The sequence below is a fragment of the Armigeres subalbatus genome, chromosome 1 (genome assembly GCF_024139115.2).
Source record: "Armigeres subalbatus isolate Guangzhou_Male chromosome 1, GZ_Asu_2, whole genome shotgun sequence".
NCBI lineage: Eukaryota > Metazoa > Arthropoda > Insecta > Diptera > Culicidae > Armigeres > Armigeres subalbatus.
The window spans coordinates 6063604-6087891 of record NC_085139.1 but is presented as its reverse complement, the minus strand read 5'-3'; the positions used below and the strand labels follow the sequence as shown (position 1 = coordinate 6087891).

Here is a 24288-nt window from a genome sequence, read left to right as displayed (position 1 = left end):
CGAGCGTCGCGAATCATAAGATGTGGCATTGGTCACTGCAAAAGACGGTCCACTCTGAACCAAACGATCGTTCGTCAAGCAGTTTGGGGATGACAACTCCACACCGACGCCTTGCACAAACCACAACAAACGGCGCACAGCTCTATTCACGAAAGGCGCGAAATGCAGCCCAACTGCTGTCAAAACTCGAAGGTTCGTCAATTTCACGAAAACATTTGAGTCGCAGTTTGCATTATGTGAAGTTATTTTTTTGTGAATTACAATGACAAATTACGTACAAAACACCGGAAAATATATTCCAGAGAAAGCGGAAGGGTAAGTGCAGTTGAATTTAGTGAAATTCGGAAGTTTATTCTAGTGATTTTTTATGGTTTTGTTTCCTATAGAGATGACACCAACGAGATCGGATATCGGCAGTCGAAGGAGAATGACAAAATCGATCTCAAGTATGGATACGAGCGAGTCAAGGACACGCAGGAACGAACCGGATACTTGGTCAACATGCATTCGGTATGTGATTTGTTTTCGATTTTGCCCATTTTCCCCAAATATCGTTTTTTTTTAATGCAAGTTATTTCGAGAAATCCCGTAATACCGCACTACCTACGGTCTAAATAACATGTCATAGTTATCGACAAAAGAAAGCTCATCAAGATAGCCGAATAACATGTTACAAGGCCCTAGTGCAAACATAGTCTAACCCGGTTGGACACAGATAGAAATTTATTATAATTTCCCTTCCTTGACCCGATAATAAATGTAAATTAACCGGTTATCGTTCCCAATAAAAATTACAATTACAATTTAACACTTTAACATGACATGCAATAGGCTGCCTTATAATTCTTTGTGCTCTTTCAATCGGTGGGATTATCTTTCGGCGATCAGCCCGACGTACAATTAATTTGTATGAGGCAAAGAAAGATGTGCTCCGATTGAGTAGTGAGCTAATACTAATTGGTCTGCTTTATTATAAAATTCAATTCGGTACAATTGTTCGTGTGTAGAGTGTTGGAAAAGAATAGGTATCGATACAATAGTTTAATGTGTGAGATTCTAAGAGAGAATAATTTATTGGAGTAGAGTATCATTCCTCGGTGGATGTTGCATCCTCTCAGGTAGGATGCTGTGATTGCCACACCGACCTACAGTGCATGACGGTGGTAATGATGACGATGATGCTACAGTACTCCCTCCTAGACTAGGTTTCCATCTAGCGATAGCGAAGGGGATAATAACTCGTCTACCAGAACGAGTGACCTTAGTCGATGGAGTCGTGGCGGTGCAAGTAGGTGAGGATGCAGAAATTCCTGGTGATTGTTGTTCTTCCAGAGTGTAGGCAGGTTTCAGTCTGTCGACCGCAACATTTGCTGATCGTCCCTTCATTTTCACGACGAAGAACTTGTTAGAACGGTTTATCACCTCGAATGGTCCTTCATATGGAGGTGATAACGATGGTCGCACTGAATCGTTCCGTACAAAAACATGTTGGCATGATTGAAGGTCCTGATGAACGAAGACGTTGCGACTTCCATGAAAAGCACTTTCCTTCGGTCGCGGATTACGCATGGCTTTTCGAAGGTTAGCAACGAATTCAACTTCGTTGGAAATCTTTGACTTGTCGACAAAAAACTCAGACGGTATTCGGAGAGTTGTTCCATATACCATCTCAGCAGGTGAAGCTTTGATGTCCTCCTTATATACCGTCCGCAGCCCGAGCAGAATCACCGGTAGGTGGTCACACCAGCGCTCGGTGTCGTGGCAAAGAATCGACGCCTTAAGACTCCTGTGCCACCGTTCGATTATACCATTCGATTGAGGGTGGTATGCAGTCGTGCGTATGTGCATTGCTCCAAGCATGCGAGTTAGCTCGGAAAATAGTAATGACTCGAATTGACGTCCTTGGTCGGTCGTGATGTAGGTTGGCACGCCAAAACGAGCAATCCATCCGGTGACTAAAGCTTCAGCGATGGTTGGTGCAGTCATGTCCGGAACGGGAAATGCTTCGGGCCACCTTGAGAACCTGTCGATAACAGTAAGGCAGTAGCGATTTCCTCTACTTGGAGGGAACGGTCCAACTATGTCGATGTTGATGTGCGCAAATCGACAGTCCGTCATTGGGTACCGGGTTACCGGTGACTGGGTGTGGCGTGTAACTTTTGAACGTTGGCACTGTAAACAACATCTGGCGAAAGTGATGCTGTCTTTACGAATTCCTGGCCAAACGAATCTCTCCGTCATCAATTTAGCTGTCGCACGAGTGCCAGGGTGTGCCAGATGGTGCGTCGCTTGGAGAGCGACTTTACGAAAGCGTTTCGTAACGAATGGGCGAATGTGACCACCGGAGGCATCACAAAACAGTTGTTTTGCGCTGCCTGGAATAGTAAAAAGTTTTAACTTCAATGAGGAATGCGATTTACCTTCTATAATATTTCGAAGTTCATCGTCGGTTTGTTGGTCTTCGGCAAGTGCGCCGAAATCTAGAGAGGGCGTGCTTTGGATGGCAGCTATAGAGTAGAGTGGGGCAAGAGTGCGCGTGGGGTAAGAGTACGTTTTCGATTTTTGAAGTAATAAAAAAAGATAAACTAGTAGCACTGCATCAGTTTGACAGGTATTCTGGCCAACTATTATCATGTGTAATTGTAAACGATTTGAATAAACAACAAGGGAGATATGGAGTTAAATAACTTTTAAGTCATTTTGCTTAAAATAATTGGGTTTCCGCAACTAGTATTTCATTACCACATATACGTTCAATCAGGTGAACATTATACCATTTCGATAACCTATTGTATAGAGTACTTTATGGTACAGAACACCAATCCGGTTGGTTTTCCAAGAAATCAAAACCATTACTTGAATAATTTTTGGGACTGTGGGGTAAAAGTACGCATGAACCGGTGGGGCAAGAGTACGCATATGAATCTTCAAGTTATGATGTCAAACCCGTATCTCCGGCTGAAATAAGACTTCTTCCAAAGCGTAAAGATCCACAACTAAGAAAAAAGGGACAAAATTTGAAATTATCACAAGTTTTTAGGATAAGTTGAAGTAATTCGGTGTTAGAAAGGACTTAGCGAACAAAGCACTGAAGCGAAATAATGAAACTGTATTAGGACTTGTTGTACACCTAAACATAGTACGAAAACACAATTTCATCAAAATTATAATTTCATTTAATCAAAAGAAACATTCATAAATTACGCAACGTTTTGCTGGGAGGGGTTGTGAGATGTGTGACGATCCATATAATTTTAGAGGATTCATACAAATAGTGTAAGATAGGGGGGGAGGGGTGATGAAATAGCCAAATTTTACGTTACGTGATTGGTGGACTTTCTTTAAGGAAAATGCCTTTGTATACGCCACGCAAAACCTGATATATATTTTTACCTCTGTAGTTTTTTGTATATATAAAAAACAATGGTTTTTCGTATGAAAGTGCACATTTTTAGGACCCCTCCCCTTTTAAAAGTTACGTAATCTTTAAACATTCCCTAATATATGCTCATTAAACATCAATTAAATGTTATTAACTCTTATCTGTGTTAATATATACTTAAAGCACATGATTGGATAAATGCGTACTCTTACCCCACCCAATGCGCACTTTTACCCCACCGGTGGGGTAAGAGTGCGTTTTTCACTTGTCTTGCAATAAGGGTTCTACTAAACCGAATCTCAATAATTTCAATATTTTTTCCACTGGGTAACATAAAGGAAGAGTATATGAATCATCGACACTGATTTGATATGCAGAAGCTTGTTTCATAAGGGCCACATGATCGATTGAAAACTAAGTGCGTACTCTTGCCCCACTCTACTCTACGGGAAAGTAAATTAGCGACGATGTTGTCCCTGCCAACGATGTGTCGGATATCCGTTGTTATTTGCCCAATGAAGTCCAGCTGACGAGCTTGGCGATCGGATGCCTTATCGAGTTTCTGACGGAAGGCGAAGATGATCGGTTTATGGTCCGTGTAGATGTGGCAGCTTCGTCCTTCTAACATGAACTTGAAGTGCCGAACTGCGAGGAAGATCGCTGTAAGCTCGCGATCGTAGGTGCTGTAGCGTAACTGAGCTTTGTCGAACTTTTTCGAGAAAAACCCAATGGCTGAACTTCTTCGGCGATGACCTGATGCAACACCGCCCCTGCTGCAACGTCGGATGCGTCGACCCACAGCGACAATTCTGCGGATTTGGCGGGATGTGCGAGAAGTGTAGCTTGAGAAAGTTGCTGCTTGCATTTCTCAAATGCGGCTGTGGCTTCACTAGTCCATGCCAATTTGGAGCGATCGTTGCGTTTGTTGCCAGGGGTCATTGCCAGCAACGGAATCTGAGCTTCGATGGCTTTCGGTATAAATCTTCGATAAAAGTTTATCATGGCCAAGAATGACTTCAACTCCTTCACTGTTGATGGTTGGTTAAAGTTCTGGATGGCCTCAACGCGCTCCGGTAAAGGCCGAATGCCTTCGGCGGAAACGGAATGTCCCAGAAAGTCTAGAGCCTCACGGCCGAATTCACATTTAGCAACGTTTATTGCCAGATTGTGCTGCTTGAGCCTCTCAAACAGCTGGCGTAAATGGTCACGGTGTTCCTCGGGGGATGAGGAGGCGATGAACAAATCGTCGATGTAGGGAAATATGAAGTCCAATCCCCGAACAACCTCGTGGAAAGTTGAAATGTTTGAGCTGCGTTTCGCAATCCAAACGTCATGAACGAGAAACCAAACAGACCGAACGGCGTCGTGATGGCTGTTTTCGAGATGTCATCTGGATGGATCGGTACCTGATGGAAGGCCTTCTGCAAGTCAACTTTAGAAAATATTGTTTTACCTTGCAAAATGGTCGTGAAGTCCTGTAGGTACGGCAACGGGTATCGATCAGGTATTGTCTGGGCGTTCAAGGCACGATAGTCTCCACATGGCCGCCAGGAACCATCCGCTTTCTTTACCATATGGAGCGGGCTGGCCCAGTTGCTGCTGGACGGTCGGCAGATTCCTAGCTTCATAAGATGTTCGAATTCGGTGCGGGCAGCTTCGAGTTTATCCGGTGGAAGTCGGCGTGGTTTGGCGGAGACTGGCTGGCCGGTTGTCTCGATGCGGTGAACGATCGATGATTTGCTGATAGTACCCGGGGCTGCAAGGCGAGTGATGCTTGAAAATTCGGCCAGTATCTCAGCGAACGGCGACATTGCACTAAAAGTCTTAATCGAATATTCACTGGTCCGGGTAAGCAGCCCGGCCGACTCAAGATGGGTGTTGTTGTCGATAATTAATAAACCGAAGTGGCATATAAAATCGGCACCGATTATTCCCGAAGTAACGTCGGCGATTATAAACGTCCACAAAAACTCGCGGCGGAGACCGAGATTCACTTTAAGCAACACCTCACCGTAAACTTGAATTGGCGTCCCATTCGCGGCGAACAATTTCATCGTTGTTGGTTTCACTTTAGCTGAATTCATTTCTTTCGGTACGACGGACACATCAGCTCCGGTGTCAATTAAAACTGCATATGCGTCGTAGAGTCCGGAAATTTTAGGCGATAAATTGCGGCTGTGTTGGAAAGTTCGCCAATTTCCACCACAGTATCAGCAAAGTGATGTCATTGTTGGTTGGAGGAACTTTGTTGGCAATGTGTGCAGGGTTTGCGGCATCTTCGGGCATCGTTCCCGAATGTGCGATGATACCAACATGGTCCAGTTGACGATCCTTCTTCACGACGTGTGCGATGCTTTTCGCCCCCACGTGAACGGGAACGAGAACGACCGCGAACATTTTTTGATGAAGGCAATACTTTTCGAGCCGCCTGGATAACTCCGCAATTTCCGCTTAAGCTCCTGCAACGGATCAATAGCTGAAGGCTCCAGATCGCTTGAAACCGCCATTGCAAAATTTTGCGCGTGATGGTCGATAGAATTAATTTTACGCAAAACCATCGAGTCCACAATGGCGTCGGCGATGGTGATTTTATCTGCTGCATCTCCTCTCGAGGCGATCACTGCTGCTTGGGCATTAGACTGGCCCAGCTTAGTATGGGGAGACAAAATGTTGTTGTTGTTGTTGTTGTTGAAAACTATATAAAAGTTCATTTAATCATTGTACAATGTTCTGTAAAATAGCTCTGTAACATCCTAACTGCACTTTTTGCAATTCTGAGGTTAATCGAGCAATCAGAACCAATTTCCAGATCGAATGAGTGACGGAGGTGTATTTTCCTATACATTTTGGCTGAAATCCCCATACAAACTTCAAATCAAATGCGCCAGCTTATGCAACAAGCGATTGAGCTGAAATTTTCAGAGATTGATTTTCTCACCCAAAGACACAATTCTGGGGGGTGCCCCGTGGAATTAGACAACTTTTTGTTTCCTGGGCCAGTCTATTGGGCATGCGGCGGCAATCTGGTTGCCCACAGGTCGAGCAGCACCGCTTCACCGAGCGAATTTCCTGCAACTCGCTTCATCTCGTTGAAGAGCTGGCTGGGTTTTAGGTCCCCTAGGGGCATATCGGACAAAACACGCTGGAGACGTCGCTGCTGACTATCCGCAAAATACTCGGTCAGCTTGGTCTTGATGTAAACGTATTTGTCATTCACTGGGGTAGCCTCGATAATCGACCGTAGCTCGGTCAACTTGGTTGGCGGCACCTGTGCCATCACGATGTTATACTTGCGGGAGTCGTGCTGGGGATGGGTACTAATCCCTGATGCTGCGAACCAGAATTCGAGCGACATAAAGTATGTCTCGATATTCGTGTCGGCCATGCTGGGGGGATTTAGTCGTGGTGCGTTTATTGCCTCGACGACTGTTGGTTGATTCCCAACCGCACCGCTGGAGCTGGATTTTTCTTCCAACGACATTTTGAGCAAACGTAATCGACCGACAAATACTTCGACTTCACGATTCGCGATAGACAAAAAAAAACACAGTGTCTATTGTGTGGATGATCACGTCGGGGTCACCACTTTAGTGCTCTTTCAATCGGTGGGATTATCTTTCGGCGATCAGCCCGACGTACAATTAATTTGTATGAGGCAAAGAAAGATGTGCTCCGATTGAGTAGTGAGCTAATACTAATTGGTCTGCTTTATTATAAAATTCAATTCGGGTACAATTGTTCGTGTGTAGAGTGTTGGAAAAGAATAGGTATCGATACAATAGTTTAATGTGTGAGATTCTAAGAGAGAATAATTTATTGGAGTAGAGTATCATTCCTCGGTGGATGTTGCATCCTCTCAGGTAGGATGCTGTGATTGCCACACCGACCTACAGTGCATGACGGTGGTAATGATGACGATGATGCTACATAAGGTAAAAGGGCTCGTGTTTGTTCTGTAGGCCTTTTTCCATAGACGAATTCACATAATTGCAATCCAAAATTTTATCTTCACGCCTTTTGCTACATGTGCTTGTGGAAAAATTAGTTCCTGTTGGTGAAACTCCAAAATCTAAACATTCTCACCAATAACCCGTAGGTACTGCTTCTTTTTACTTCAAAACGTCTTGTGTGTCAAAACAACACCCACAGGATTTGGATTATAGATCGTGAAAAAGTGTAAAACCGGAGGCGGCTTTTGTTTTGGAAATCGGTCGTCTTCGTCTTCAATCTTCATTGGCATTACATCCCCCACTGCGACATTGCCGCCTCGCAGCTTGGTATTCATCAAGCACTTCTACAGTTATTATCTGCGAGGTTTCTAAGCCAAGTTACCATTTCTGCATTCCTATATCATGATGCCAACACGATGATACTTTTATGCCCAGGGAGGTCGAGACAATTTCCAATCCGAAAATGCTAAGGAGCGGAAGAGAGGAAGCAGGAAAAACAAGACGCTTTTAGTTAATTTGATGTTCGCATTCAGTGAAAAACTGTGGACCGAAATTGGTATGCCGCAATGTGGGTTGCAAGCAGCGACGATTGTACGACATTTCGCGGTAAAACATTCCGCGGTTAACCATTTCGCGGTCTACCACTTCGCGTTCAGTATCATATCGCGGTATAACATTTCGCGGTTTATATTATTTGGCGGTATACCATTCCGCGGTTAGTACTATTTCGCGGTGAAACTTTTCGCGGTGAATACCAATTTGCAGGTTTAATTTTACTTATGTTACAAGTAGTTCAATAATGTGTTCTTTAGCTTTGTAAAGCCTCAAAATTCACCTAATTATTATGTAAAGCGAATAATCATTGAGTTTACATTCTTCTTCTTCTTCTTATTGGCATTACATCCCCACACTGGGACAGAGCCGCCTCGCCGCTTAGTGTTCATTCAGCACAGTTATTAACTGCGATGCGAGGTTTCTAAGCCAAGTTACCATTTTTGCATTCGTATATCATCGTATATCATCGTATATCTCCACTGGCTATATCAGCTTCCACACTGATATTCTTCCCTCCCCCTTCATACGGGAGCTTGGCAGAAGGAAGGTCGTGCGATATGTGCCATCACAAATGAACCGGTGCCAGCGAAAGTGGTACATAAACCATTTTCGTCGATTTTGTGTTTTTCACACCAACGGCTTCTATTAGCAAAGATCTGGTAAGGGAATGACGAAAAAGTGATTTTTGACAACTAAATCTGGAGATATGCACTTTTTAATTTCTGGTATATATCACAATGGCAATTTCGTTGACAGGAAAAGTGGTACATGTACAGTTCTACCCGCTAAAATCAGCTTATTGAAAAGAAAAATCAACAACAAAGATGTTCCCGCAACAGATTCTAACACTATTTTAAATTTCAAAACGGTTTACTGCCGTTTAAAATAATTTTATAAATGAACATGTACCACTTTTACTGGCAACGATTTTCGGTTTCTGTTGCATTTTGTTCCCATTAATAGTGGTACATGTGCATTTTGTTCAAACAAACTTGAAATTTGTCAAGAAACTTCACATATTTCTCATTACTACCTTTAGGCACACCAGTCATAACACGTTGGTACAGTTAAATTGCAGAAAATAGCTAATTCGAATTTTATTTTTGAGGTTTTTGGAAAAATGCGTCTCCTGTAAAATTTACTCAATGTAACATGTACCACTTTCGCTGGCACCGGTTCAAATATTGCCCTCCGCTCGCTGTCAAATCGACTTCTATAAAAACATTCTTCATGCCTGCCGTATCCTAACGGAACTATCAATTCTATACTTTCGCCTCTAATGCTATCATGAACATGTACGTCCAAGTTTGGAAGATGATATTAGCATTTCCATATCATTGTAAATCGTTTAACTTCACGTAGAAGTAACACACACGAAATCATTAATTTAGAATGTTTTGAAGCAAAACATATTTGCAAATACGACTACCGACACCACAACGGGGGTGACAATGGGTCTGGGGGTGAGAATGGGTCATCGCTTTCACTCTGGCAGTGTGGAGGTCAAAGAGCAAAATCGTCCAAAAAGGTCTCTTATATTTTAAGGTTCCCTCAAACACATGCGACGCGACAGCCGTGACGCGATTCCATCGCTTGGCGACAGCGATTCTGTCGCCGTAGGTATGGAAGCGTAAATAGGATATTGCCTGCAGCGACCCAACGATAGAATCGCGGTGATTGGTTGTCGCCGTCGCGGCGAACCGCTTAGGTCTGGGGGAGCCTTTAGTCTTTAGTCTTCTTGCCCTCAATCCAATCTAAGGACGTTTTCACTGGTGTCAGTATATTCCAAATTTTGACAGTTTAATAGACCAAAAATTTTCCATTTTCACCATTTTCACCGGAGCGGTCTAAATTTATTTTTCGAACAGTTTTGATTCAAAAAATTAAAACTGTTTCATTTTTTCTGAGTTTTAGACCAGAATTTGCAGTCTGCTCCAAATTTTGTAACCCAATAAAAATACAAAGAAGAGTTTTATTTATGTTTATGTTCGCGTATTTTGATGAATATCTTCCGCGGATTTTATTTATTTTAAATAATATTTCACCAGATTCCGACAATGTTGGTAATTATAAATATTTTTAACGCATACTATTTAACAAAATTTAATCTTTTTAGGTTCACTGTGAATTGAAAGAGCTGAGAGGCAATCCACAGAATCATACGCGAAATTTGAAAGGAGTCCGTTGAGGATTTTGACAAGATTCCTTCGCAGCTCCATCTGGAATCCTTCACATAATCCGAGTGGAATTTATAGCAGATACCGTAGGGAATCCTTTGCAAATTACGGCGGGAAACTCGCAGATTCCGACGGGAATCCGCGGTTTCTGACGTAAAAGTTCTTCGCGAGTACCGTCAGGAATACTTCGCAAAAAATTAACGGGAACCGTTCGATTTCTAATGTGAACCCGTAGCAAATTCTGAATGAAATCCTTCCCGTTTTTGACTCAATCCTTCGCAGATGCCGACAAAAATTCATCAGCGATTACGACAAGATTTCTTCGCGGATTCCGACGGAAATTCTTCACATTCTTTACAAACCCTTCGCGGATTCTGGCGTGAATCCTTCCAGTGTTTCGGCGGGAATCATTTAATGATTTTGACAAGGAGTTTCTCTTGAAATTCCTCCAGAAATTCTTCCTGGAGTTCCTTCAGGAAATATTCAGGAGTTTCTCAGAGAATTTCTTCAAAAATGTCTTCAGGTGTTCCTTCAAGAATTTCTCAAGGAGTTCCCCCAAGAATTCACCCAGGAGTTTTTCGAAGAATTCCACCAAAAACTCCTTCAGGAGATTATCCAGAAATTTCTACAGGAGCTCCGCCAAAAATTTATCCAGAAGTTCCTCCAAAAATTCGTCTAGGAGTTCCGACAAGAACTCATGCAGGAGTACCTCAAAGAATTTCTCTAGGAGTTCCTTCAAGAATTCCTCCAGAACGTCCCCCAAATGCCAATGTTACTTCAAGAATTCTTCCAGGAGTTCCTTCAAGAATTCCTCCAGAAGTTTCTCCAGAGCTCCTCTTAAAGTTCCTCCAGAAATTCCACCAGGAGTTCCTCAAAGAATTCCTTGCATACTTCCTCCAGGAGTCCCTCAAATAATTCCTCCAGGAGTTCTCCATAGAATTCTTCCAGGGGTTCGTTCAAGAATTCCTCCAGAACTTCCTCAAAGAATTCCTCCAGAAGCTCCTCCACAAATTTCGCTAGGGGTTCCCCTAAGAATTCCACCAGGAGTTCCTTCCAGAATTCTCTCAGGAACTTCTTCAAGAATTCCTCCATAAGCTTCTCCGGAGTTCCTTCTCTCTTGAATTTTTTCTTAAAATTCCTCCAATAATTCCTCCTGGATTTTTTTCAAGAATTCCTCCAGGAATTCCTCAAAGAATTCTTCCAGAAACTGCTTCAGGAGATGCTCCAGAAATTCCTCTAGGAGTTCCTTCAAGAATTCGTCCAGCAGTTCCTCCACGAATTCCGCCAGGAGTTTCACAAGGAATTCGTCCGAAAGTTATTTCAGGAGTTCCTTCAAAAATTCCTCCAGCAGTTCCTCCAAGAATTCTTCCAGGAATTCCTTGAAAAGTTCCTTCACGAATTTCTCCTGGAATTCCTCTAAAAGTTCATCAATGAGATCTTCCAGAAGTTCCTCCAAGAATTCTTTCTGCAAGAGTTCCTCCAGGACTTTCTCTAAAAATTCCTCCAAGAACTCCTCCATGAATTCCTCAAAGAATTCTTTCAGAAGTTCAGTTCTCCAGCAATTCTATCAAAAATTTCTCCAGGAAGTCCTTCAGCAGGTCCTCCACGAACACCTTCAGAAAGTCTTCCAGAAATTCCTCCAGGAGCTCCTACAAGAATTCCTCCTCCAGAAGTTCCTCCAAGAATTCCTCCAGGAGTTTCTCCAAGAATTCTTCCCAGAATTTCTTTAGAATTTCCTCCAAGAAATCCATCAGGGATTTTTCCAAAAAATCGTCTGGAAGTTCCTCTAGAAGTTCCTTCAAGAATTTCTCCAGGAGTTCCTCTTGGAATTCCTCTAAAAGATCCTCAAGGAGATCTTCCAGGAGTTCCTCCAAGAATTCCTCCTGCAAGAGTTTCTTTAAGAATTCTTCCAGGAATTCCTCCAGAAGTTTTTCCAAGAACTGCTCCAGGAGTTCCTCTAAGAATTCCTTTGAAGTTTCTCCAGCCATTCTTTCAAAAAAAAATAATAATAAGAATACAAGAACTCCAAAAGTTTCATAAGAAGTTCCTTCAGGAACTATTCCAGAAGTTCCTCGAAGAAAATCTCTAGGAGTTCCTCGGAGAAATTTTCCTGGAGTTCCTCCAAGAATTCCTTCAGGAGTTTCTCTAAGAAATCCTCCAGGAGTACCTCTAAGAATTCATCCGTCACAAATTCCTCCAAAAATTCTTTCAGGAGTTTCTTCAGCAATTCTTTCAAAATTTTCTCCAGGAAGTCCAGAAGTTCTTCCAGGAACTCCTACAAGAATTCCTCCTCCAGAAGTTCCTCCAAAAACTCCTCCAGGACTTACTTCAAGAACTCCTTCAAGAGTGTATCGTACTATCCAGGACGATAGAGTAGTATTGGTTGTCGCCGTTTATCAGCCGATGGAGGAGTGTTGATGCCATTGAACGTTTTTCACCCAGCTTATTTGTGTAGTTCGACGGAGCCTCGTTCTGTAGTCAGTTCGAAGGTTCAGTTTTAATAATTTCCTTTGTAGGCTGCCCCCGAGGAACTAGAACCCGGCGTGGGAAGATTTTCTTTGCAACGACCGCTACGGAACTGGTGTTTTCCTACCCCCCGCGGATTTTGACGGTCATCCTGTCCTGATAACTTAATTCCTCTCTGTAGTACACGGACAGATAAATCAACCCAAACTTTGAGTTCAATATACGCACTATTGAGAATATCGCAGAAAAAATTTACCCAAATTTGGGTAGTTTTCCCTTTTTTCCCATGATTGCTATCAAAACTAGAGCAAGATGCAAACACCTCACCGAGGTTGCTCAGCCCAATAACCCAAATTTGAGTAAATTCAATATTCTCTATTTTGGGTTGATCAAGGTCCGCTTTGGATAAATTAAACTCAGCTTTGGGTAAATTGTTTACATGGGATTAAAGGCAAACTACCTAGTGCCAGAAAAGTCATTTAACTCAAATTTGGGTTATTGGCCCAAACCACGGTTTTGAGTGCAAACAACCCACTTTTGGGTAGTTTTGGTTTTCAGTGTATGAGAAGGAACACATCTAAATATATTGTGGAAATCTCAAGAGAAAACACTTAATTTGAAAAAAAAATCCTGAACGAACAATTAGCTTTTTTCTCCTAGACGAATAAAAAAAAGAACAAACATCCAATGTCAAAAATAAATAACAAAAACAATCATTTTAAAACATCACCGGTAAAAACGGCAATTTTTTGGTCTATTTTTGGTGGTCTACAGGGTGTTCAATAAGGTCGAATACAAATGTTTGATCATTGTGTTTGTAAGCCCAATGTACATATTCTGTATAAGTATTGGTGTCAGCGTTAGCGGTATATATACGCTAATATAGATAGTGGAATATATAGATGAGCGAAGATAAATCCTCTGTCTCCAAACGAACTGTCAAACGTGTCTCCAAACGAGCATGACGTCACGATTTCAATGGTAACGTTAAGGGCTGTGACGTCATATGCGCGTGTGCACGGGCAAAAAATCGACTCAGCCATGCTTTCGCTCATCTATAGATTGTACTATCTATATACGCTAACGGATGTGTGTGGTGTTGACATTCTGTCACTTGTTGTTTGTTTATTACGCGCGGTGAACATGGATTGGGGCATTGTAAACAGCATTTTTGGAAGGTCAAAATCATTGCGGTGTACTACAAAACTGAGATTTTGGGGAAGATTTATACCCCCAGTGGCCCGGTGATAAGACGGAGATCAGCCCTACATGGACGATAACCCTTTATACACGGAAAATGCTATTTAAGCTTTATATGGGGACAATTTCATCGACTTTTTGGACAAAACTTTGCGACCTCCCAGCTTTCCGGATTTGAACCCTCTTAATTTTCTTGTTTGATCCTTTATTATGTTAAAGACGTAATTCTCTAAATCTGGAACGAAATGCCCATGCGAAACGTTTGAAGCTCGTGAAGAAGTACAAAATAAAGGTCATTCCAGAAGAAATGTCACAAACGTTCCTTATAAACAATACTTCCAATGAAATGTAACCGGGAAAAGAAATAATTTAACTACATTTTTTTAAACAAATTTGAAAGTGTATTCGAACTTATTGAACACATATTTTTGAAACTGTTAGAAAAATAGACCAAAAAATAGACCAGCGATGAAAACGTCCTAAGTGGTTGAAATAGTGACTCATTCTCACCCCCTACGACGGTACGGCCTTATACCGGGCAAATGCAAACATTTAAAGAAGGCGAAACCTGGGTGGTGCGAATAGAATCGATTTGGTTGTCAAACTGAAGCCAAACTTTTCTATTGTGCCGGAGCCAAACATTGAAGATTGTGGTTATGTTCGTTTCAGATCCTATATTGAGAAGTATTGTTATTATTTGGGAAAAAAAATAAAAATAAACTTAGATTGAGTTTTGTATTCTTTGTAACAAATATTTTCACATTATATTTCGAGTGGAAAATTAGTGAGAATGCAATTAAAAGCACTCGTTACTAATTTTCACGAGATACAACAGCTGATTGGAGCGGGAATGTATGTAAACCATCGTAAAGTCATGTAGAGTCTCGCGCATTTGTGCGTCCTCATGCAGCGTGGAAAGACGAAACAACACATTTTGTCTTATACTGGGCAAAACATTTGAAGAAGACAGCACATGATATTTCGCCTAATGCCGGCTAACATTTAAGGAAGATACATTTTGCTTTATGGATAATTTTCAGTTATTCCATCTTCTAAGTTCTACCAGAATACCATAGCCTTTTAAGGTATTAAGACAGTGACCTTTATCATATGATATAGTGTATCTTGATTGTTGGGATGGCAACCACTGCACGGTTTGCCCCCACTGCTGTGCTGCGGCACTGCAGCTAGAACTGTCATACAGTGTAATAACAGTACATGCTAAACACACGAGAGAATAAAAACTCAATTTTCTTTTCTAATAGTAAAACTGTGTTTTCCGGTTTATTCGGTCTTCCTCTTAGTCCATCCGAAACCTCATTAGGTTGTGGGCCCCGGACGTTTCAATTCGCGGAAAAAGTCAAAACGACGCGATGACAGAGGAAGTGCAAAACGACCGTTTTCATGTTGCTTTGTTCGACGGGTCAAATTACGCCGCGTGGAAATTTCGAGTTCAAGTGTTGCTGGAGGAGCACGAGCTCTTTGAATGTGTGCAAATAGAGCTCGATGATTTGGTGGCGATAGCGGATCATGCGGCGCAGAGGGAAGAAAAGAAAAAGTTGCGTGAGAAGCGGCTAAAAAGAGAGCGAAAGTGCAAATCAATTCTCATCTCACGGATTCACGACTCGCAACTAGAGTACGTCCAGGACAAAACTCCACCAAAGCAAGTTTGGGATGCGCTATAGAGTGTGTTTTTGAAAGGAAGAGCATCGCCAGTCGGATGCATATCAAACGTCAAATGTTGAGTATACGACTTGACGGAGGGCGACTGCAGGATCACTGGAGGAGCTGGACGCAGTATGCCATCTGCTGTTGATTCTTGGTCCAGCGTATTTTTTATTGTTGTCACAGCTATTGAAACCATGCCAGAAGAGAATCTCACCATGGGATTCGTAAAGTGCAGAGGAAACACGTAAAGTGTAAAGTGCACGAGGAAACGAAACAAAGAAGTGTTATTAATTCGGAGAAGTTTTCCTCCAACAGTGATTCAGCTGCTTTTTCGGGAGAAAAACAATCGAAGAAGATCCGATGTTTTCGGTGCAAGAAAGAAGGGCATAAGTTGGCCGATTGTACGGAGAAGAAGAAGCCGTCAGAACAGAAGGGGCAATTGCCAAATCTGACAATCGGGATGGTGTTTGTTTTGTTGGTGTCAGTGGATGCGGTGCGCAACAGGTACAGCAAACGAAATGGTTCATCGATTCCGGAGCGTCAGACCATCTGATTCGGAACAGAGAGTTTTTTACGGAACTTCGTCGGCTGACTAAACCGATTCAAATTACGGTCGCGAAAGATGATGAGTCCATTATTGCTGAACACATCGGAACAGTGAAGGTACTTTCGATGGTGGACGGAAGAGACATTGAGTGCACGGCGAAAAATGTTCTCTTCATACCGAATTTGTGATACAACCTGTTTTCGGTAGTACGAGTCGAAAAAGCCGGTATGCGTGTAGTGTTTGAACGAGGAAAAGCGTTAATCTATCGCAATTCCGAACTTGTGGCTAGTGGAACACGTCGCGAGTCGTTGTACGAACTAGATTTCCAACCGATTAAGCGAAGTGATAACGAAACGTCGCTGTTGTCGTGCGGTCGAATTAGAAAAGACTCCGAATTGTGGCATCGGCGGTTCGGCCACATATCCGAGAAGAATCTGGAAGTGCTTATTCGCAATGACATGGTATCGGGACTCAAAGTGGACATTGATAAGCAGAAGAGTGATTTAGTTGTTTGCGAGTCATGTGTTGCCGGGAAGCAAACGAGAAAGCCGTTCGCGAGGAATGAAGAGAGACGATCGTCGCGAGTGCTCGAACTCGTTCACTCGGACGTTTGTGGTCCCATGACGCCGGTGGGACTGTTCAACACAAAGTTTTTCGTAACCTTCATCGACGATTGGACACATTTCACCATGGTATTTTAATGGAGTCGAAGAGTGAGGTGCTGCAATGTTTTAAAAAGTACGAGGCGTTGGCGACAGCCAAGTTCGGACAGAAAATATCCCGATTGCGATGTGATAACGGAGGTGGAGGTGAGTACACCGGAAAACATTTTAAGACATTCCGTGCGAAAAAGGGGATTCAGCTGGAGATGACGGTGCCGTACACCCCCTAACAAAACGGCATCAGCGAGCGGATGAACCGCACTTTCAGTGAGAAAGCCAGGACAATGATCATCGATTCGGTTGTAAGCTGAACAGAAGTCCCACCTGTGCTGGGAAGTCGAAGAAAACGCTGTTCGAGTTGAGGGAATCAAAGAAGCCGGACGTATCGAAGCTGAAAGTGTTTCGGTGTTCCGTGTTCGTGCACGTGCCATCGCAGCTGCAGAAGAAGCTGGATTTCAAGTCGTACTACGGATTTTTTGTCGGCTATTCTCCCAATGGCCACAGAGTTTGGAATCCGGTGAAGCGCCGGATTGTATCTGCTCGGGATGTAGATTTTGTAGAGATGCACACCAAAGAGAACCCCAAGCAAACAGCAGTTGATCAGTATTTCCGAGTTTCATCTAGTTTTGTCCCAGAGGAAGAAGAGGACGTGATTAGTGATGCGGAGGGCGCCTCGGATGGCGCTGAATCGTCGGGAGAGGAATTCAACAGTTTCGTGAATGATGATCTGGTGGAATCTGACCGGGAGCCTGATGGAACGGATGACGACGTGGTGGATAATCGTTTGGATGAAGCAAGGCCGCATCGGAATCGTGTTCCACCTGCTTGGCACAATGAATTTGAAATGGATTATGCCGGATTTGCACTGAATGCAATGAGCTACGTTGATAACATCCCGAGTACGATTGCGGAACTGAAAAAGCGAGATGATTGGGACAAATAGAAAGTCTCCATTGAAGAGGAAATTAATTCTTTGTCAGCGAAATCACACATGGACATTGGTTGAACTCCCTCCCGGAATGAAGGCGGTTACCTGTAAGTAGGTGTTTTGCATCAAGCGTGGTGATGAAATGGTTTCGAACCGGTATAAAGCAAGGCTTGTTGCTAGAGGGTTTAGCCAGAGGCAAGGCTTCGATTATACCGAAAAAGCAAAATTGGACACATTGCGTATGGTTTTAGCGAGGGTTTCCATGTTCATCAAATGGATGTGCGCACGGCGTTTTTAAACGGCACGCTAAGTGAGGAGATTTACATGACGCAGCCTGATGGATTTCAGCAGGGGGTAAATCTGGTATGCCGTTTGCATCGTTCCATCTACGGGCTAAAGCAAGCGTCCCATGCATGGAACCAGAGATTCCACGAGTTTACCAAGAAGCTGGGGATGAAGCAGAGTGCCAATGACCAATGTTTATACACCAGAGGAAAGGGAGGAGAAAGGATCATCATAATAGTGTACGTCGATGATGTTTTGATCGTAGGAGCGTCGCTGGAGATGGTAAAAGCAATTAAACAGGAATTCAGCGAAGAATTTGAAATGACCGATGCTGGAGTGGTTAAGCAGTTTCTCGGAATGACAATTGATAGGAACGTCAAAGATGGAACCATGAAGATTAGCCAGAGGGGATATCTTGAGAGTTTATTGAGACGGTTTGAGATGACGGAGTGTAAACCAATATCGACGCCGATGGAGAGTCGTCTACGGTTGGAAAAGGGAGTTGAGGAGCGAAGAACGGAAAAGCCATTCCGAGAACTCGTGGGCTGTTTGATGTATGCTTCGCTCACTGCCCGGCCGGACTTGTCAGCAGCCGTGAACTTCTACAGCCAGTTCCAGGCCTGCCCAAACGAGGAGCACTGGGTGCATCTTAAACGGGTCTTAAGATACGTAAAGGGGACTGTGGACTACGGATTAACATTTAAAGCAGAGGTGGAAGCTGAGATGCTGGGAGTTTATTCAGACGCAGATTGGGCGAATGATCTCATCGATCGGCGATCTGTGACAGGATGTGTATTTAAGGTCTTCGGGTGTACAGTCAGCTGGACTACAAGAAAGCAGCATACAGTTTCACTGTCATCTACAGAAGCCGAGCTTGCAGCATTGGTTACAGCGGCGTGTCAAACTCTCTGGATGAAACGTGCTCTTCTGGATCTGGGTCAAAGACCTACCGGTCCCATAGTGATACTGGAGGATAATCAGTCGACAATACGGATTGTTGAGAATCCTCGAGACCATGGACGTCTTAAGCTCGGTCTTAAGCACGTGGATACGAAGTTCCATTTCATAAGGGAGCTCATACAAGAAGCGGTAATTGCAGTCAAGTTCGTCTGTTCATCGGATCAACAGGCGGATATTATGACGAAGGCCCTGCCGTCGCCTTCTTTCAGAAAATTACGGTCGGCGCTGGGAATTGAACCTTGCCATGGTTGAGCAGGGGTGTTGGGATGGCAACCACTGCACGGTTTGCCCCCACTGCTGTGCTGCGGCACTGCAGCTAGAACTGTCATACAGTGTAATATCAGTACATGCTAAACACACGAGAGAATAAAACTCATTTTTCTTTTCTAATAGTAAAACTGTGTTTTCCGGTTTATTCGGTCTTCCTCTTAGTCCATCCGAAACCACATTATTGATGACAAAGCTCACACATCTAATTATCATATTGACAATAATGTATATGTCTTTTGGAAATAACATAAAATAATGCGTAAAAGAAAAGCTAAAATACTTGAAAGGGAAACGCAACGAAAGTAACGGCCATATAAAGAAAAGGAAATTAAGAGTTGGTAGAAAAGAATGGCGAACTCTTAAAAATACAAAAAAAAAGTTAAGAAGATAAGCTAAGCTTGAATACCGCGAAACGGAATACCGCCAAATTGTATAAACCGCGAAACAGATTACCGCCAAATGATACAGACCGCGAAATGGTTTACCGCGGAATGTTTTACCGCGAAATGTCGGACAACCAGCAGCGACACCACACTCTGCTGTGTTCAAAGGCACATGATGATACCAAAGGGTAGGAAGCAGAGCAAACTGGAGACCCGATGCAATCCCCACAGTAGGGTGGCTCAAAAAACACTTTTTCAAATTTTTTGATGGGCCGCCGTCTTATTCAGTTCTATTTGATGCCCTGATTCTTTGGACAAAATTTCAGCCAAAACGGTCAACGTTTGGACGGTGCTAAATTCCTTGAAGTTTATATGGAAAATGCATGCAGAAACATCCAAAAATAGGGATTTGCAGTTGGACGGCACAATTTACAATCAAGAACCATGATACTCATTCAGTTATTGTAGAATTAAATACAGAATGTTATGCTGAAAACCGCGAGAAGATTAGAGTTTATTACGCACAACATTCTGTATTAAATTCTCCAAGATCTGAATGAGTATCATAGTTCTTCATCGTTAGTTGTGTAGTCCAGCTGCAATTTACTGTTTTTGGATGTTTCTGCATACATTTTTGCATATAAACTTCCAACGAGTTAAGCACCGCCCAAACGTTAACCGATTTGGCTGAAATTTTGTCCAGAGCATCAGGGCATCAAATAGAACCGAATAAGAGGACGGCCCATCAGAAAAAAATGAAAAAAGTTTTTCCCATACTAATTTGAGCCACCCTACCCCACAATCATCGGAAGGAACGGTCAATTCGCTGGTGGTTCAGGTATCAGAACCATTGAAAGAGGTGTTCATCTTACCAACAGCGTTAATCAACATAAGATCTCGGGGACAACCCGAGGAATTGTGAAGCTTTCGATGGCCAACCGATACAATAATACCGTGATTCTGCAAAGCAGTGCATTCGTAATAGGCAAGCTTACGTCAACGCTCCCTGCACAGCGCGTGCAATCAAACTCGAAGCTATTACAGAAGGAGATCTATGAAGCTCTGGTGGATCCGTCATACCTACAATCAACCGGGTCGAGTAGACATCATTGTGGGTTCGGATGTTTTTCTTGCCATTCTCCAACCCGGGCAAGTCAAGGACGAATTTGGTGCCCCCGTCATGCAAAACACGGTTTTCGGCTGGATCGTGTGCGGCAATCAATCGATTTACACAGCAGGAGTTCCCAGCAATTTCTCCATCATAACCCTACATATGGAGATGGACATCAATCGTACATTGGACAATTCTGGGAACAGGAGGAGATTCCTGCCAGCAGCTCATTTTTTTCTGATCAAGCGGCGGTTGATTTATTCAGGTCCACCACTACTCATGACAGTTTCTCACGCCAGCCATCAAGCGGTTGAGGTCTATGGAGAAACGTTTCGAACGAGATCCGGTTTTCAAACAGCAGTATTCGAATTTTATCGAAGAATACCTTGCTCTAGGACACATGGAGGAGGTACCAACGAGCGAGCTAAGTGTGGAAGCAGCCAAGAGCTTCTACCTACCACACCATGCGGTGGTGAAGACGGAGAGCTCGACAACAAAGCTACGCGTTGTTTTCGATGCCTCCAGTGCATCAGGGTCAGGCGTTTCTCTCAATGACCGGCTCTTAGCCGGACCAAATGTGAATCAGGAACTTTTCGATATTCATTTGCGCTTCAGATCAAATGAAGTCGCATCCGCTAGACATAGACTATCAACGAGTGGTTTGGCGGGGAGACCCCGAAGAACCCATCAAGAATTTTCGACTTTGCACAGTCACATACGGCACGAAGCCTACATCGTAGGAACATGTGCGGTCACGAATACTGGCCACCGGACACCGGAGATGTTCCGGATTTTTGGAGGCCATGTCAAAAACACATTTTTTCTGCCGATCGTATTTTTGTGTGGTTTGAAGTTACATCGATAGACACTTTTTCCTAGAAACTAGATCTTATTGAAAATTGAATGCGGGCTGTTGCGCTAAGATCCGTTGAAAACATCCGCGATATGGCCATTTCAGTAAACCTGGTTCCGGATACTATGGTCAATTATGTATAACCTCCCAATCACGTATATATTATCCGGTACCATATCAATATTGGTATCAAACTTCAAGATTTTTTATGGAGATGCTTCAGGAAGCATATGCAGGACGATCAGTTGCCCTGACCACTCTGTAGTAGGTTCCAGGTGCCCTGGGGAAGTGGTTAATTTGAAAACGTTCGGAACCCTATCAATATGGGTATCAAACTTCAAGATTTTTCATGAAGATGCTTCAGGAAGCATATTCAGGACGATCAGTTGCCCTGACCACTCTGTGGTAGGTTCCAGGTGCCCTGGGGAAGTGGCCAATTTGAAAAACGTTCAGAACCATATCAATATTGGTATCAAACTTCAAGATTTTTTATGGAGATGCTTCAGGAAGCATATGCAGGACAATCAGTTGCCCTGACCACTCTGTAGTAGGTTCGAAAAGGCCAATTCGAAAAACATTCAAAACCCTATCAATATGGGTATCAAACTTCAAGATTTTTCATGGAGATGCTTCAGGAAGCATATGCAGGACGATCAGTTGCCCTGACCACTCTGTGGTAGGTTCCAGGTGCCCCGGGGGAAGTGGCCAATTTGAAAAACGTTCAGAACCCAATCAATATGGGTATCAAACTTCAAGATTTTTCATGGAGATGCTTCAGGAAGCATATGCAGGACGATCAGTTGCCCTGACCACTCTGTAGTAGGTGGTGCCCCGGGGGAAGTGGCCAATTTGAAAAACGTTCAGAACCCTATCAATATGGGTATCAAACTTCAAGATTTTTCATGGAGATGCTTCAGGAAGCATATTCAGGACGATCAGTTGCCCTGACCACTCTGTAGTAGGTTCCAGGTGCCCAGAAGTGGCCAATTTGAAAAACATTCAGAACCCTATCAATATGGGTATCAAACTTCAAGATTTTTCATGGAGATGCTTCAGGAAGCATATGCAGGACGATCAGTTGCCCTGACCACTCTGTAGTAGGTTCCAGGTGCCCCGGGGGAAGTGGCCAATTTGAAAAACATTCAGAACCCTATCAATATGGGTATCAAACTTCAAGATTTTTCATGGAGATGCTTCAGGAAGCATATGCAGGACGATCAGTTACCCTGACCACTCTGTGGTAGGTTCCAGGTGCCCCGGGGGAAGTGGCCAATTTGAAAAACGTTCAGAGCCCTATCAATATGGGTATCAAACTTCATGATTTTCATGGAGATGCTTAAGAAGCATATTCAGGACGATCAGTTGCCCTGACCACTCTGTAGTAGGTTCCAGGTGCCCCGGGGGAAGTGGCCAATTTGAAAAACGTTCAGAACCCTATCAATATGGGAATCAAACTTCAAGATTTTTCATGGAGATGTTTCAGAAAGCATATTCAGGACGATCAGTTTCCCTGGCCACTCTGTAGTAGGTTCCAGGTGCCCCGGGGGAAGTGGCCAATTTGAAAAACGTTCAGAACCCTATCAATATGGGTACCACACTTCAAGATTTTTCGAGGTGATACCTTTAAATGCATTTTAGAACCAGCAGCTGTCATGACCACTCTGTAGTAGGTTCCAGGTGTCCTGGGAAGTGGCCAATTTGCAAAATGTTCGAAACTATATCAAAATGAGTATCAAAGTTCAAGGTTTTTCATGGAGATGCTTCAGGAAGCATATTCAGGACGATCAGTTGCCCTGACCACTCTGTGGTAGGTTCCAGGTGCCCCGGGGGAAGTGGCCAATTTGAAAAACGTTCAGAACCATATCAATATGGGTATCAAACCTCAAGATTTTTCGAGGTGATACTTTTAAATGCATTTTAGAACCAGCAGCTGTCATGACCACTCTGTAGTAGGTTCCAGGTGTCCTGGAGAAGTGGCCAATTTGCAAAATGTTCGAAACCATATCAAAATGAGCATCAAAGTTCAAGGTTTTTCATGGAGATGCTTTTGGACTCTCCTGTCGAATAGAGTTCGTCGCCGCACGAAGTTGACCATCTACAAAACGCTCATTAGACTGGTCGGCCTCTATGGCCACGAAAGTTGGATGTTGCTGGCGAAGGACCAACGCGCCCTTGGAGTTTCCGAATGGAAGGTGTTGCGGACTATTTATGGTAGAATGCAGATGGAAGCCAATAGAGGTGGTGGTGGAGGCCAATGAACCTCGAGTTGTAACTGTTAGGAGAACTAGCACATGGTACAAGTTTGGCGGTTACGGTGGGCCGGGCATGTAGCCAGAATGTCAGACGACAACCCGATTAAGATGGTGCTCGATAATGATCCGACCGGTACAAGAAGAAGAGTCGCGATGCGGTCACGGTGGATCGACCAAGTGTAAGATGGCCTGCCATCAATGGCAGCAGGTCGCAAGCATGACTTAGCAATTGTGTGGGGTGCTATATCTTGACATGGCCATGTTTCTGTTATGGCACCTCCATTGGCTTCCATCTGCATTCTACCATAAATGGTCCGCAACACCTTCCATTCGGAAACTCCAAGGGCGCGTTGGTCCTTCGCCAGCAACATCCAACTTTCGTGGCCATAGAGGCAGACCAGTCTAATGAGCGTTTTGCAGGATGGTCAACTTCGTGCTGCGGTGAACTCTATTCGACAGGAGAGTCCAAAAGCATTTCCATGAAAAACTTTGAACTTTGATACTCATTTTGATATGGTTTCGAACATTTTGCTAATTGGCCACTTCCCCAGGACACCTGGAACCTACTACAGAGTGGTCGTGATAGCTGCTGGTTCTAAAATGCATTTAAAAGTATCACCTCGAAAAATCTTGAAGTTT

General features: G+C 43.4%; 1 protein-coding gene across 1 annotated transcript in view; it reads left to right on the top strand.

The window, feature by feature from the left end:
• Positions 1–158: 158 nt before the first annotated feature.
• LOC134220180 (DNA polymerase epsilon catalytic subunit 1) overlaps positions 159–24288 on the top strand; it is a 38684-nt gene continuing 14554 nt past the window's right edge. Inside the window, exons 1-2 of the mRNA XM_062699167.1 lie at positions 159–315; positions 387–510. Coding sequence (XP_062555151.1) covers positions 263–315; positions 387–510 — 177 coding nt within the window. The 5' untranslated portion in view covers positions 159–262. The remainder of the gene's footprint in view (positions 316–386; positions 511–24288) is intronic.